This window comes from Puma concolor, chromosome A1 (assembly GCF_028749965.1).
Source record: "Puma concolor isolate L17-30 chromosome A1, mPumCon1.1.hap2, whole genome shotgun sequence".
NCBI lineage: Eukaryota > Metazoa > Chordata > Mammalia > Carnivora > Felidae > Puma > Puma concolor.
This window is the reverse complement of record NC_141667.1, coordinates 29,174,495-29,188,043: the sequence shown is the minus strand read 5'-3', so window position 1 is coordinate 29,188,043 and position 13,549 is coordinate 29,174,495. Positions and strand designations below refer to the sequence as shown.

Genomic DNA, 13,549 nt, shown 5'->3' with positions numbered 1-13,549 from the left:
AAACGGTATTTTATAACTCGTCTAATGTAACAAAATCAATCAGCATAATGCAACACATTAATATAATGAAGAGAATTTAAAAAAAGCTCATCATTTCAAGAGATGCAGAAAAAATATTTGACAAAACTAATGTCCTTTCATGATAACAACAGTCACAAAGCTAGGAGTAAAGAGGTATTTTTTGAACACAATAAAGAGTATTTATGGAACACTGACAGCTTTAACATCATACTCTATGGGATAGACTGAAATCCTGCTGCCTCAGATCGGTAGTCTAAGATGCCCGCTTACATCACCGCTATTCAAATATACCCTACACAAAGCAAGTAGGCAAGAAAAAGAAATAAAAGGCATCCAAATTGGAATGGACAATGTAGAAATGGTTTGATATTCATATGATATAATCTTGTATAGAGAAAATCCCAGTGAATTCATACAACTTGTGTTTTCATACACTGGCTATGAACAATCTGAAAATGAAACAAGCAAATTATTCTATTTACAACAATACCTAATTAAACTGAGGAGGCAAGAGACACATACACTGGACACTACAAATTTGCTGAAAGAAAATAAGGAATACCTAAATAAATGGAAAGACATCTCAAGACCATGAATTGTGATACTTAATATTGTTAAGAGAGCAATACTACTCAAAGTGATCTATAAGTTTTACCTAAGCCTTATCAACATTTGAGTGGCCTTATTATTACTTTTTTTTTTCCTTTTTGCAGAAATGGAAAAGCCAGTCTTCATCTCACATTGAAATGTAATGGAATGCAAATAGCCAAATCAACATGAAAAGAACAGTGTTCGATGACACACATCTGTGACCAATTCATTTGTGACAAGGGTGCCAAGAGTAATCAATGGAGAGAACAGTCTCTTCAGCAAATGGTGCTGAAACCACTGGATATTCATTCCCATGAAAGAGAATATATTCCACGCCTTCCTCACACCATATACAAAAATCAACTCAAAATGGATCAATGGCCTAAATAAAGAGCTAAAAGCCAAAAATTTCTTAGAAGAAAAGAAAGGGCTAAGTTTCTTGGACTTGGACTTGGCAATGAATTTGTAGATGTGACATTGAAAGAATGAATAACAAAAGAAAAAAATAGGTAAATTCGATTTCATCAGAATTAAAAGCTTCTCCAGAAGCTTTTAATTAAAGGGGACATTTTATAGAAAATGAAAGGACAACCTCACAGGTACCAGGAAAGTGTACTCTCTTACTGCTTTTCATCCTCATCTTGGAGGTCCTAAGAAAGTAGTAGGAGAAAGAAAAAGGAATAGCAATCATGTAGATTAGGCAGGAAGAGTTAAAACTGTTCTTGCTCACAGTGACATGATGGTCTATTTAAAAAATCTGAAAGGTCAAGCAAAATATTTCTGGAACTAGCAAGCAATTATAGTAACATCAAAGCATACTAGTTTAATATAAAAAATCCATATTTTTCTTATATATCAGCAATGAACAGGAGGATGTGAAATTGAAACCACTCTACTATTTATATTTCACCACTAAATATGAAATCTTGGGAATAAATACTAACAAAACATGTACAAGATTTATATGGAGAAAACTACAAAGTGCTGATGGAAGAAATCAAAGAGCTAAATAAATGGAGAGATACTCCATATTTATGGGTAGGAAGACTCACTATTGCTAGGTGTTAGTTATCTCCAACTGGATCTATAGATTCCGTGCGATCCTACTGAAAATCACAGCAAATTATCAATTGTGGGTATTGATAAGCTGATGCTCAGATTTGCATGGAGAGGAAAACCCTGAAGGGCCAACACAATGTTGAAGATGAAGAACTAAGTTGGAAAACTGACATTAGTCATCTCCATGACTTATGAAATGGCTAAAGTAATCAAGAAAGTGTGCTATAAGCAAAAGAACAGATAAATAGATCAATGTAATAGAAGAGAGTACACATAGACCCACACAAATGTAGTCAAATGATCTTTGACAAAGCTTTAAGAAATACCACGAAAAGAAGATAGTCTTTCAATGAATGGACACAGATCGTATGTCTTCAAAAAAATTAACACAAAGTAGGTCACAGACCTGAATATAAAATGCAAAAGTATGAAATTCATATGAGGTGACATAGGAAAAAACAGACGACCTTTTGGTTGGTGATTACTTTTTACATATAAAACCCAAGTCATGTTCTATGATAGAGTTGAGAAGGGGGCCAAATTGATTTTAAAAATTTCTGTTCTGCAACATACCTGTTGTGGAATAAAAGGAGGAGACTCAGACCAAGAGTAAATATTTGCATAGGTATACCTGATAAAGACTATTATTCAAAATGTAATACACGCAAATATACAACCATATATACAAACATACAAAGAACTCTTAAAACTCATAATGACAATAAAAAAATCAATTAAAATTTTTTAAATGGGCCAAACACTTTACCAGAACTCAACAATGAAGACAACAGATGGCTCATAAGCATATGAAGGAGACAAATGACAGATATTTCCCCAGCATCTACCTCAGCCTCCAGAATGCCTACTGCCCCCTACTTGTCCAGGACAGCAACTGGCACTCACCTAGGCAATAGCACCTCTGGTCTGTCATTAGAACACTCCTAAACGCCGTATCTGTACAGACAAGGATGAGGGATGAGGATGACCCTGTTTCTGGGGCCATGTTCTTAACAAAAAAAAGAGAAGTTTCAACGACCTCTGCCTTCCTCTTCTTAAAACATTGCAATATAGATATTCTGAATCTAGATATTGGTGCTGAAGTATGTGTTAAGTGTCCTACGTGCAATATAGACTATTGTGATACTGGCTGGACTCTTAAGACTCTCTTCACATCCTTTTGTGATTATTGAAAGTATTTGTATGGTATGGAGTGTCCTGAGGTCTCAGAAAAATGACCTCAAAGCCACTGGACACAATGGATACATTGGATACACTGGACCTCAAAGCCACTGGACACACTGGATACAATGGATACAAGCACTGCTTATCTACAGTGCACTGTAGAGTGCACTGAGCTGTCCTCAGACCTATGAGTACAGTTTCAAGACAGTGAGCTCTAGGTACTGACAGGATGGTGCATTCTGTTAATAGTTGACTTTCACTTTATGAAATGATTTTATAAACATTTCACATCTAGGTTTTCATGAACAACTTTGTTCACATCCTTTCCTTTCTTACCTCTCTCCAGGAATTTGAGAATTTCATCAGCAAGTTTGGAGACTCTGGTTTTGTCCTTGTGGCCATGGGCTCCATGGTGAGCACCTATCAGTCCCAGGAAGTTCTCATGGAGATGAACAGTGCCTTTGCTCATCTCTCCCAAGGGGTGATATGGAACTGTAAGCCATCTAAGTGGCCCAAAGACGTCAAATTGGCAGCAAATGTGAAAATCGTGGACTGGCTTCCTCAGAATGACCTCTTGGGTAAGGACTGACCAGATCTATTTCTCTTTTTCTATTTATGTCTCTTTAGGGCTCCACGGGGCAACTCCATCACCATGAGAAGGGACGGTTGGTTGCTAAAGTAATGTTTAGAGGACAGGAATGGAGCAGTCAACTGGAGTCCCTGGGAAATCAGGATATACAGCCAAAATGGTTAAAAGTGCCATGTTTGCTTCTTCCTTTCTATTCTAGTCCTACTATTTTCAGTCAGAAGTGATATTTTTGTCAGGTTATTTTAACCCTAACATATTTGCACTGAAGAAAGTTGTCCAAGTCCAACAAGAGACAGTTTGTGGACTTTGAGAACACACATCAGGGGTCTTCTTGTCATTGCTTTTCCTGGGCCCTTGAGAACCTGTTAGGCCACCTGCCATTACAGACACCCTCCCCTTCCACATACACACATATTAGCACATTCTCCTATGCTACAAAAGGTATAGTCATACTTTCAAAAAATTGATGTTGATGGTGTCTGAAGGGTGTGCCAAAATATCTGACTGTCAAGGTGAGTAACCTGTCAGCCAGTCATTTGGTCCATAAAATTGTCTGATAATAGTTCCTGACACCCCAAGGTTTTCTTTGTCCTTGTGCCAGTTTTTTCAGCATCCTAGCTGCCACCACAACTGAATACCTCAGAGGTTCACCCCAAGATTATTCACCCCAAGGCTCACAAACATATTGGGAACTTAAGATAGAGTGTTATGAATATTTTTTTCTCACAAGGCATGGACTAAAAAGGATTCTGATTTTCAAGGAAACGCCAATAGATTCTGATGCACATCCCTGTTGAGAGGCACTGTTTGAGATGAACTCTTCATTATCAACACTTGTTTTGGTTTTCTCTAAAAAAGAGTAGAGTAGCACACGGGAACTGGAAATACTGAGATGGGTGGTCCATCACGCCCTACTTTAGAGGATTTCTTATTAAGTTGAGGAGAAAGCACATAGAGTGTATGTTTGAGGAATGCCAGGTGAGATGCGATGACAATGAAAGTATTAAGACTTCAATAAGAGGAAAATAATGGGCAGTGAAGGAGAGAGGGTGAGATGTGGAGAGTGAGAGACAGAAAAGAGACAGGAGACACAAAGAGAGCAGACATAAGAAAAGCAAAGAGAGAAACAGGGTAGAGAGAAGAATGGATGGATGGATAGGTAGATGGATAGTTGGGAGGAGGAATATGCCTTGCTTAACACTGTTCTCTGCAGCTTTCCCTTGGCTCTGAGTCTTAGATGGATTGACTTAGAGGAATCTCTGTACACAGACAAGGCCAGAATCTTCTATCTTGGAATATGCACCCTTGAGTATGTTCAAAGCTGGACCAGTAAATCCATTTTCTCCACCATACCTTGAAATCCCTTGGTATTTTCCTCTGCCCTGATGCTTTCCCTGGTGTTCTGAGAGTTTTCATGCTGAAATATTCTGCTCTGTTCCTGATTTACAACAGCTCACCCACGCATCCGTCTTTTTGTCACCCATGGTGGGTTGAATAGCATAATGGAGGCCATCCAACATGGTGTGCCCATCGTGGGGATTCCAGTCCTTGGAGACCATCCTGAAAACATGGTCCGAGTAGAAGCCAAGAAGTTTGGTGTCTCTATCCAGTTAAAGCAGATCAAGGCAGAGACATTGGCTCTGAAGATGAAGGAAGTCATAGAAGACAAGAGGTATGCAGCTCTCTGAACTTGTCATTGAGACTGAAAGAAGATATGAAATACGATGAGTACTGTGTGGCACTCTTTTGCAAAAAGGCAAAACTTTAGGGACAGACAATGATATGCATATGATACTAATACCTGATCTGTTTCCTCTGAGAGTAAGACTAGGCGTTTAGGTTAGATGCTGAGAATAATTTTCTACCATAAGTATTGCAAAGACTCTGACCTATTTACACTGGGTCTCAGAGAGGTGTTATATTTTGATGCTGCTTATAGTAGAATTTCACTGAGGCAGAGGTCTCCTTTTTGTCCCCCAATATGCCACACTGTTTCTCCAGCCTCAGGCCCTTTGTCTGAGGATGCTCCCTAGAACATCCTTCCTTCTCCTCTCAGGACTGGTTCCTTCATGACCATTGGGCTCATCTTCAATGTCCTCCTCTCAGAGAGGTGGTCTTTGATAGTCCTAAATGCACTCCTCTCTCACCCACTTTAGTCATAATTTGTTTTTATTTTCAACACTTCTCAGGATAGGTAACTACCCCATTTCTTTCTGTTTTTATTTATTGTGCGTCCCTCACACTGGAAAGTAGAGATTAAGCCTCCCTGGATGGCGCTGGAAAACAAGTGTGTCTCTTGTTTTCCCCTGTGTTCCCAGGGCCTTGCACAGGGCCTGCCACAAAGTAGGTTGAGATGAATTTCTGTTAAGTGATTTGGTAGAAGGACCCATGATGTCTTAGGTAAATCCCCATCCAGCACAATGATCTGATAATGAGGATGGGTGGAATATCTTATTAGCATCTTCAGGACATCTACCCTGAGTCAGGGGTATGTTACATCACATATATTCTTACGTGCTTTTTCCTTTAGTGTACCATAAGCCTCCTGGGAAGAGTCTTTTCCTTACAGCTTAATCACTGTTTTATAGTTTAGCACTTTGGGCACTAGGCATGGATCTTTGCATAAGGGACCAGTTTGAACTTCTCAATGTGACTCTGCTAGTGTGGCAAGACCAGGCCAACATTTTTCCTTGAAACTGAGTTTTCTGTGCATGTGGAGGAACGAGTGTGTGTGAGATTCAAGGTTTCTAAGACTTCTACGACCACAGAGGTAATGCCTACCTCTGTGTCTGCCAACAGGTACAAGTCAGCAGCGGTGGCCGCCAGCATCATCAGGCGCTCCCACCCCCTGACCCCTGCCCAGAGGCTGGTGGGCTGGACCGACCACGTCCTCCAGACAGGGGGTGCGGCCCACCTCAAGCCCCATGCCCTGCAGCAGCCGTGGCATGAGCAGTACCTGCTGGACGTCTTCTTGTTCCTGCTGGTGGTCACCCTGGGCACCCTGTGGCTCTGCGGGAAGCTGCTGGGCATGGTGACCAGGTGGTTGTGTGGGGCCAGGAAGCTGAAGAAAGCCTGATGGGGGTGCATCCTTGATGGGTATTTGAGAAGCCACTGGTTCTACAAAGTCTCCAACCACACAGGATACCCCTACTGTTCCTCGTATTCCACCTGATGGTGGCACATAAATTGCTCTTCACTTCTGTCTGTGTTTAAAAATTTTTGTGAAGCATTCTCGGGATTCTTCTTTAAATTGTAGTAAAATATATATTATATAAAACTTGGCATTTTTACCATTAAGTGTACATTCAGAGTCATTTACCATTGACATTATCCTGCATACATCACTATAACTCATTCCAGAACTGTTTTCATCATTCCAGAATAAACTAACTCCTCGCTGATCAAACAGTGATTCCTCAGATACATGCCCCCCTCCACCCGAATCTCCATCAATTCCTGTTCTACTCTCTGTGTCTATGAATTTGATTCTGGCTTCTTGACTTGCCCCTCATCAATGGACTCCTCACTCAGACCCAAACTTTAGCAGGCAGCCTACATTCCTCCTTACTCCCTGTCCTTAGCACAGGGCCATGTTTACTTCATCATTGCTGTTTGGACACTTGTAGTCTCTCTGCCATTACTTAGTTTTCATTTCATGCTATGACATAACATATTGACAAGTTCTTCCTTTATGGGTCTTCCTCTTGCATCTTCTTCTCACCTCACCACTCAGTTCAGGAAGCCTGGCCTCTGTCCTGCAGTGAGGTCTGGATGGCCTTTCTAGGACTCTACCTGTGGTCTCTGTCCCGAGTCCATCTTGGGAGAGCACCTACTTTGGTGTCAGACCTGGAGTCTGTCTTTGGGCACATCTGATGCTGTGTGTTTCACTTCCCACAATTCCCTTCAAGTTTCCCACTCTTAAAAATGTAGTCATGGAGACCTCCAGTAGGGAACTCGGACCTCTGCAAGAGCCTCTTGGGCTTCAGGTCCTGTGAGTATAGTCGTTTCCAAGACTTTGTTGATTTAGAGAGCATCCATCTGTAACTGTTGTGGCAAGGGATATCCCTTTATGTGTAAATCCCTTGGGAACTACATTCAGTTCATGGCAACATAAATCAGAAAAAGTGTGCTTTAACCACCAGGGTTTTTGTTTGTTTGTTTTTTCTTTTCATTGACAAAGCCTGAAGTCAGGCAATGGAGTGTGGGTTCGGTGGATCTGTCATGTCCACAGAAGTTTCTTTCTCTTTTCTCTCTCTGTATCTGTGTACATACACACACACACACACACACACACACACACACACCCATATTATACATATAATTTTTTAAAAAGATTTGTTCTCTTTCTAAATTCATACAAAAGACTGTCTTTTTTTTTTTGGTGTATGGTTTTCATGAAATATTTCATCATCAAATGATTATTTTCTCATAATTGATTTTCATTCCTAAATGGAATTAAGTTCCTCCTTAAAGTTTTCAAATGTATGTTACCTCATGGGTTAAAAATATAGAAAAAGAGCATTAGACATATGTAGTGTCTCTGGGAGGACTATCGTTTTTGATTGCTTAATTCTGGTGTGTGAAACAGATCTTGTAAAAACTAAATATAAATATTATGGGGTACTTTGGTGTCTCAGTAGGTTGAGCATCTGACTGTGGATTTTGGTTTGAGTCATGCTCCCAGAACTGTGGGATGGAGCTACATGTTGGCCTCCACCCTGAGCCTGGAGCCTGCTTGAGGTTCTTTCTCTCTTTCTCTCTCTCTCTGTCTCTCCCCCTCCCTTCTCCCTGTTCTCTCTCTCTCTCTAAATAAAGTAAGAAAAATAAAAAGAAGGAGCTGCTATAAATAATTCCCTTATTTATACAGTAAAGGCCCTCTCACTTGCCGTATCTAACAAAACATACACTTGGAAGTCTCTAAGGCTGGATGTTCAGTATCTACCCAGTTTGTGAATTCTGATAGTGTAAGAATGCCACAAACAGCCAGGAAATATCACATGTAGAAAACGTGTCCTTGGGTGTGTGGCTCTGCATGTGTGTGAAATATGATTTTATTTTTGAATTTTCTTAAAACCACTTGAAATGGTCTGTGGCAATAGTCCTTGAAGAATGATGTGACAGTTTCTTGCGTTGTTGTTGGGTCAGTAGTCCCCATATTTTCCCCAAAGACCAAAACTAGGGCTGAAGGATTGGGCTCCCTGGCTGGTAACTTCCTCCCTCCCATCCCCAGCATGCTGTTCTCCCCTAACATTTGGGTAATTTCTGAGGCCACTTCTGTGTAAGTTGCTTCCTCAGGCCCACTCATTCCCCTGAAATTGGATCAACAACAGCCAGTGAGCCATGGAGAATGATGCCTCTAATTTGTTTCTGCCAGACATCTTCCATAGGCATGCCATCATGGTCTTGATGACATGGAAAAATGATCTCATCACTTCCTATTTAAAATTCTTTGTGGCTCCCACTACATGGAATACAAAGCCTCTATTATTTCTCTCTGGTTATCACTGTAGGCACACCTTCAGCTACCCACCTCTTGCCCATTTCCCATGTATGCTACACCCATTAATGAGAAATCATGTGGACAGGTGCGAACCCTTGCAAGGAAGACTTTGTTTAAGACGTTGCCACAGGGAAGAGTATGTTGCAACAGGGAAGAGAAATTGCACTCAACTCTAAGTTCAGCAAGGACAGGTGAAGATTCATAGCCAATAAGCAGAGTCAAGGGATGTTAAAGATAAATTATTTAATGGCTCTTGTTTAGATGGTAAGAAAGACTACTCAAGGGAGGACTATCATGATAGGTTTAGGGACTATTGCAACAGGGTAGAGAGATTGGGTTCAACTCTGAATACAATGAAAAGTGGCAATTTTAACCATGTTGCTGAGTGGGGAAAGGTGGATGGAAAATCACTACAAAGAAACATCAGCAATAAGGAGCTGAACCTACCTAACAGGATTCTTGCTGAGAGGCACGTCAGCATGATCAGACCTCACCCTGGGTGGGGATAGTAGAGGTGAGGAAACCAATTAGCTACAGAGGGTGATCAGATTTTGAGAATGGGGGTCTGCCTAAACTGACAGGATTCTTGCTAAATCAGACCATGTAGAGATGAACATGCAATTGTAAAAGTCAGAGTCTAGTTGAGAAGACACTTACCTAATGCTCATTAGAGTTTGATCAAGGAGAGAATCATTGTCAAGATTCAGTGGATAGAAATTTACTAGAGTAACTTAGTTAGATCAAGGATAAGGAATTCTTGTTACAGGAAGACCAAAGTGATCAGATATCAAGGGTGGAGAGATTCTCCATAAACTTGCTTAGCAGGATTCTTTGCTGGAAGTGGGTTCAGCTAGCCAGCAGCAGGGCAGCAGGCTATGATTGATCCCTAGTCTGGAAGAGGTTTCAGAGAATCCTGACTAAAATTTGAGCCTAGGATGGAGTCTTTGTCACTCATCCCAATACATTTTGCTGTTTTGTTCCTCTGTGTGTTGGACCATATGGTGTCCTCTCTCAGAAATACAATCTGCTCTTGTTGGAACAAAAAACTTTTACATGTTCTTCAATACGCAATGTTACCGTGAACACATTAGTGTGGCTGGACTTGGCCATCACACCCACAAGAACTCATTGCATCCTCTTTGAAGCATTGTTCTTACTATATTGAAACTATTTGCTAACATATATGTCTATTTAGAAACCATACGCCCCTAAATGTCAGGATTTTGGTTCTATTTATCTTCTTGTCATAGCACCTAGCATGGTGGCTCATACAAAGATTGTTGGGATGATTGGACAGTCATTTAGGAAAATGACAATATTTGATTCATATCTCACAACATATCAAAAAGTACACTCTAAATACATCAGAGATTTAATATAAAAAATGGTAACACACTGGGCCTAAAAAAAGGTGAATTCCTCCATAAATTGTGTGTATGGAAAGACTTTGTAAATATGACTGAAAAATTCTGATATGACAAAGAAAAATTAACTAATTCAAGTAATTGGAGAATATTAAACCTTTTTTCATGCTACATCACCATGAGTACAGTCAAAATACAAATGAAAAGTGGGAGAAAAAATATTTATAATGTTCGTCACATACAGAGGACTACTAGTTCTAATACTTAAATATGGAAAAAATTAATTGAGGAATGAAGCTATAATATATGTACACACTGGAATAATAGGCAGCTATAAACTACAATGAGGAAGGCAATTATTAACAATTCTAATCTGTTAACTAAAAAATAACAAAGTATAAGAATAAATATAATAAGCTCATTTTTATTTTTCAAAAAAGAGAGGAAGAGAATAAAAATATAAACTTATCTGCATCCATTTGCAAAATGAAGCAGAAGGAGAATAAACCAGAGAATAATGTGATAGATTATCTAGGAGGCTATTGTTAAATATGGTAGTGAAAGAGCAGACCTAGGCCTGCAGACTAGTGACTATGTCCCCGACATGGCCGCAGAAAGAAGTTCCCGCTCAAACCTCAGACCATGCCTCCTCCCCTTGAGTAACTTATGTTTTCTAAGAAAGCAGGCTACCAATTGATGCATTCTCCCGAAGTCTAAAGTGGGAGGAAGGGGACTGTGAGAGGCGTGGAAAGTGTGAGTAGAAGAGGGAGGGCTTCTCTCAGGTAGGGGCCAGAGGCAGGAGCCCTCAACCCTGTCCAGGCTTAGAATGACCCGGGAGCATTTTACCCCTCCCCAAACCAATTACATCAGAGTCTCTGGGGATGGTGTTTGGTGCTAGGTATTTATATAGCACAGAAAGGCTGACAGCCAATGGTTAATAGGTGACCAGTGAGAAACGTTCTGTATACACTGAGGCCAAACATGTTAGAGATCCTCAGACACAGTGTTTCTTAAACTTCCGGTGCATCAGAATCTCCTGGAAGACTTGTTCAAACACAGATTGCTGAGCCCCACCCCCAGAGTTTCTGATTCAGTGGGTCTATGACCACCAGGCCCAACATTTGCATTTTTAACAAGTTCCAGGTGACGCTGATAATTGCTGATCTGGAACCACACCTTGGCAGCCATTGTTCTATCCTTCCCCAGCCAATCTGCTGAGGCCATGATCCCTATAAAACCTTTGTGCTTTTGAAACGCGCTCTCTCTCTCTCTGGTATCTCACCGCTGGGTTGGTGCAGGTAGGGGATTGAGCTTGAGCTAGCTCGAATAAGGGCTCTTTGCTTCTGCATCGGACTCGGCTCCCTGGTGGTCTTTGGGGATCATGAATTCTGGGCAAAACAGTAGAAGGGCAAGGAAGCAGGTGGCAGGTCAATGGATTTCTGTTTACATAGTTCTGTTTATATAGTTTGGTTTTTGGAGGCACGTTAGTATTTTACACAACAAATTTATATCTAAATCAATGGAGGGCAAAACCCTAAAATAGAAACAAACAGAAACAAATGAACTCAAAATTTTTCAAATGTGTGATATAACCCTCTGGTAGTGGCAAAAAATGAACATAATTGCATTTTGAACACAGTACTTTGAATATCTGTCTTGTCATTCTAAAGAAAAAAAGAACTGCAAAAGATCTATTTTTTGCATACTCTGTTTTTTGAGTAGTCCATTGAGTAGGTCTGTTATTCCCATTTGGTGAAGTAGTACATGGTGACCTTCCTTCAGTGCATAGGATGATTGAGCAAATAAGTTAATATACCAAGGAGGTTGAGAGTCAGATTTCTTAACTTTATTAAGGGGATATTACTAATGTGGAAATGGAGAAGATTAAAATCAACGCTGGTGTTGTATTGGAATGGACGGTATCACTATGAATTCATAATTTTTTACAAACGAACTAATTTTTATAAACTAATTTTTTACAAACTATACACATGATTATATAGAGAGATATAGATATATAACATTTATATCCATATCTATGTCTATATATTTAATAACACTGTCAACTTAAAATGGAATATACAGTGGTGCGTCACAAGAAATGAACATCTCTTGCAACCATACCCGGTCTCTAAATACCATTCCCTACTGAAAGACTTCCTTGAGAAATGGATGATTTTTAGGACTTAGGAGGAAGATAAGAAAGTATAAGATGAGTCAGCCTGGAAATTATGTGCCAAAAGTAAAGAGAAAGGTCCCAAATGATAAAGGTTACACAGGAGCAAACCAAAAAATAATGATAGAAATTATAGCCTATTGAATAAATATGTATCCAAGTGTAGATACTGAAAATAGACATAGGTAGATAGATAATTAGATACATGTGGCAGAAGACCCAGTTTTTTTGTAAGTATACAATGTCACATGACAAATTTAAAAAAGTGAAGTTAAAAAAATCATTAATTTGCCACTATGACAGTAACACTTGAATCAGGTAAGAAACATAAAGTATGATAAAATGGGTAAAATTGGATAAGGAACAGAATATTTACACAGTTTCAAAATGTCTTCCCATATCTTTTTTCCTAATTATAAGCTAAAAAAATAATAACTTTACAGTTGGTAATCTTAGCAGACACAACTTTAAACAAGAGATATAGTTATAATCTTTAATTATTGAACCATCTGACATCATGTGCTTCCCATTGTGATTCACTGTGATGGAATCAACATCACCTTTGTAGTATGCCCACCAAAAACTCTCTAGTAATCTGAAGTGTAATGAAAGATCATCAGACAAACCCAACTTGAGATCCACCGTGAAAAATAAGCTGCTTGTACTCTTTAAAATGTCAATGACAAGAAGGACAAACAAGGGCTGAGAAACCAATCTTTACTAAAGGAGATTAAATAGATATGATAATTAAATGCAACGTGTGATCCAGGGTTGGTTCCTGCACTAGCAAATTCCTATCACCAACATGCGATATTATCGGAACAATTGGAGGGAATGAAATAGAGTTGTAGATAAAGAAATGTGATTGTCTTAATTAAAAAATTGTGCCTTCCTAATGCAGATTAATTTTTTCACTGGGGAGGTATAATATCTGAACAGAGGGTAACTTTGAAAGTGTATGCACATAATAACTATCCTCAAAGACTACAGCACAATTGAGGAGAAAACATGAAGGGAAAGAAATGGAATAATCCTGACAGAGTTCAAAAATCTTTCTAGTAAGTAAT

The 13,549-nt window shown here is 39.5% G+C and overlaps 1 protein-coding gene across 1 annotated transcript in view; it reads left to right on the top strand.

Moving 5' to 3' along the window:
• LOC147584065 (UDP-glycosyltransferase 3A1-like) overlaps positions 1–6,642 on the top strand; it is a 29,535-nt gene extending 22,893 nt beyond the window's left edge. The window contains exons 5-7 of the mRNA XM_086677052.1: positions 3,200–3,431; positions 4,895–5,114; positions 6,242–6,642. Of these exons, the coding sequence (XP_086533178.1) occupies positions 3,200–3,431; positions 4,895–5,114; positions 6,242–6,518 (729 nt within the window). The 3' untranslated portion in view covers positions 6,519–6,642. The remainder of the gene's footprint in view (positions 1–3,199; positions 3,432–4,894; positions 5,115–6,241) is intronic.
• Positions 6,643–13,549: the final 6,907 nt, after the last annotated feature.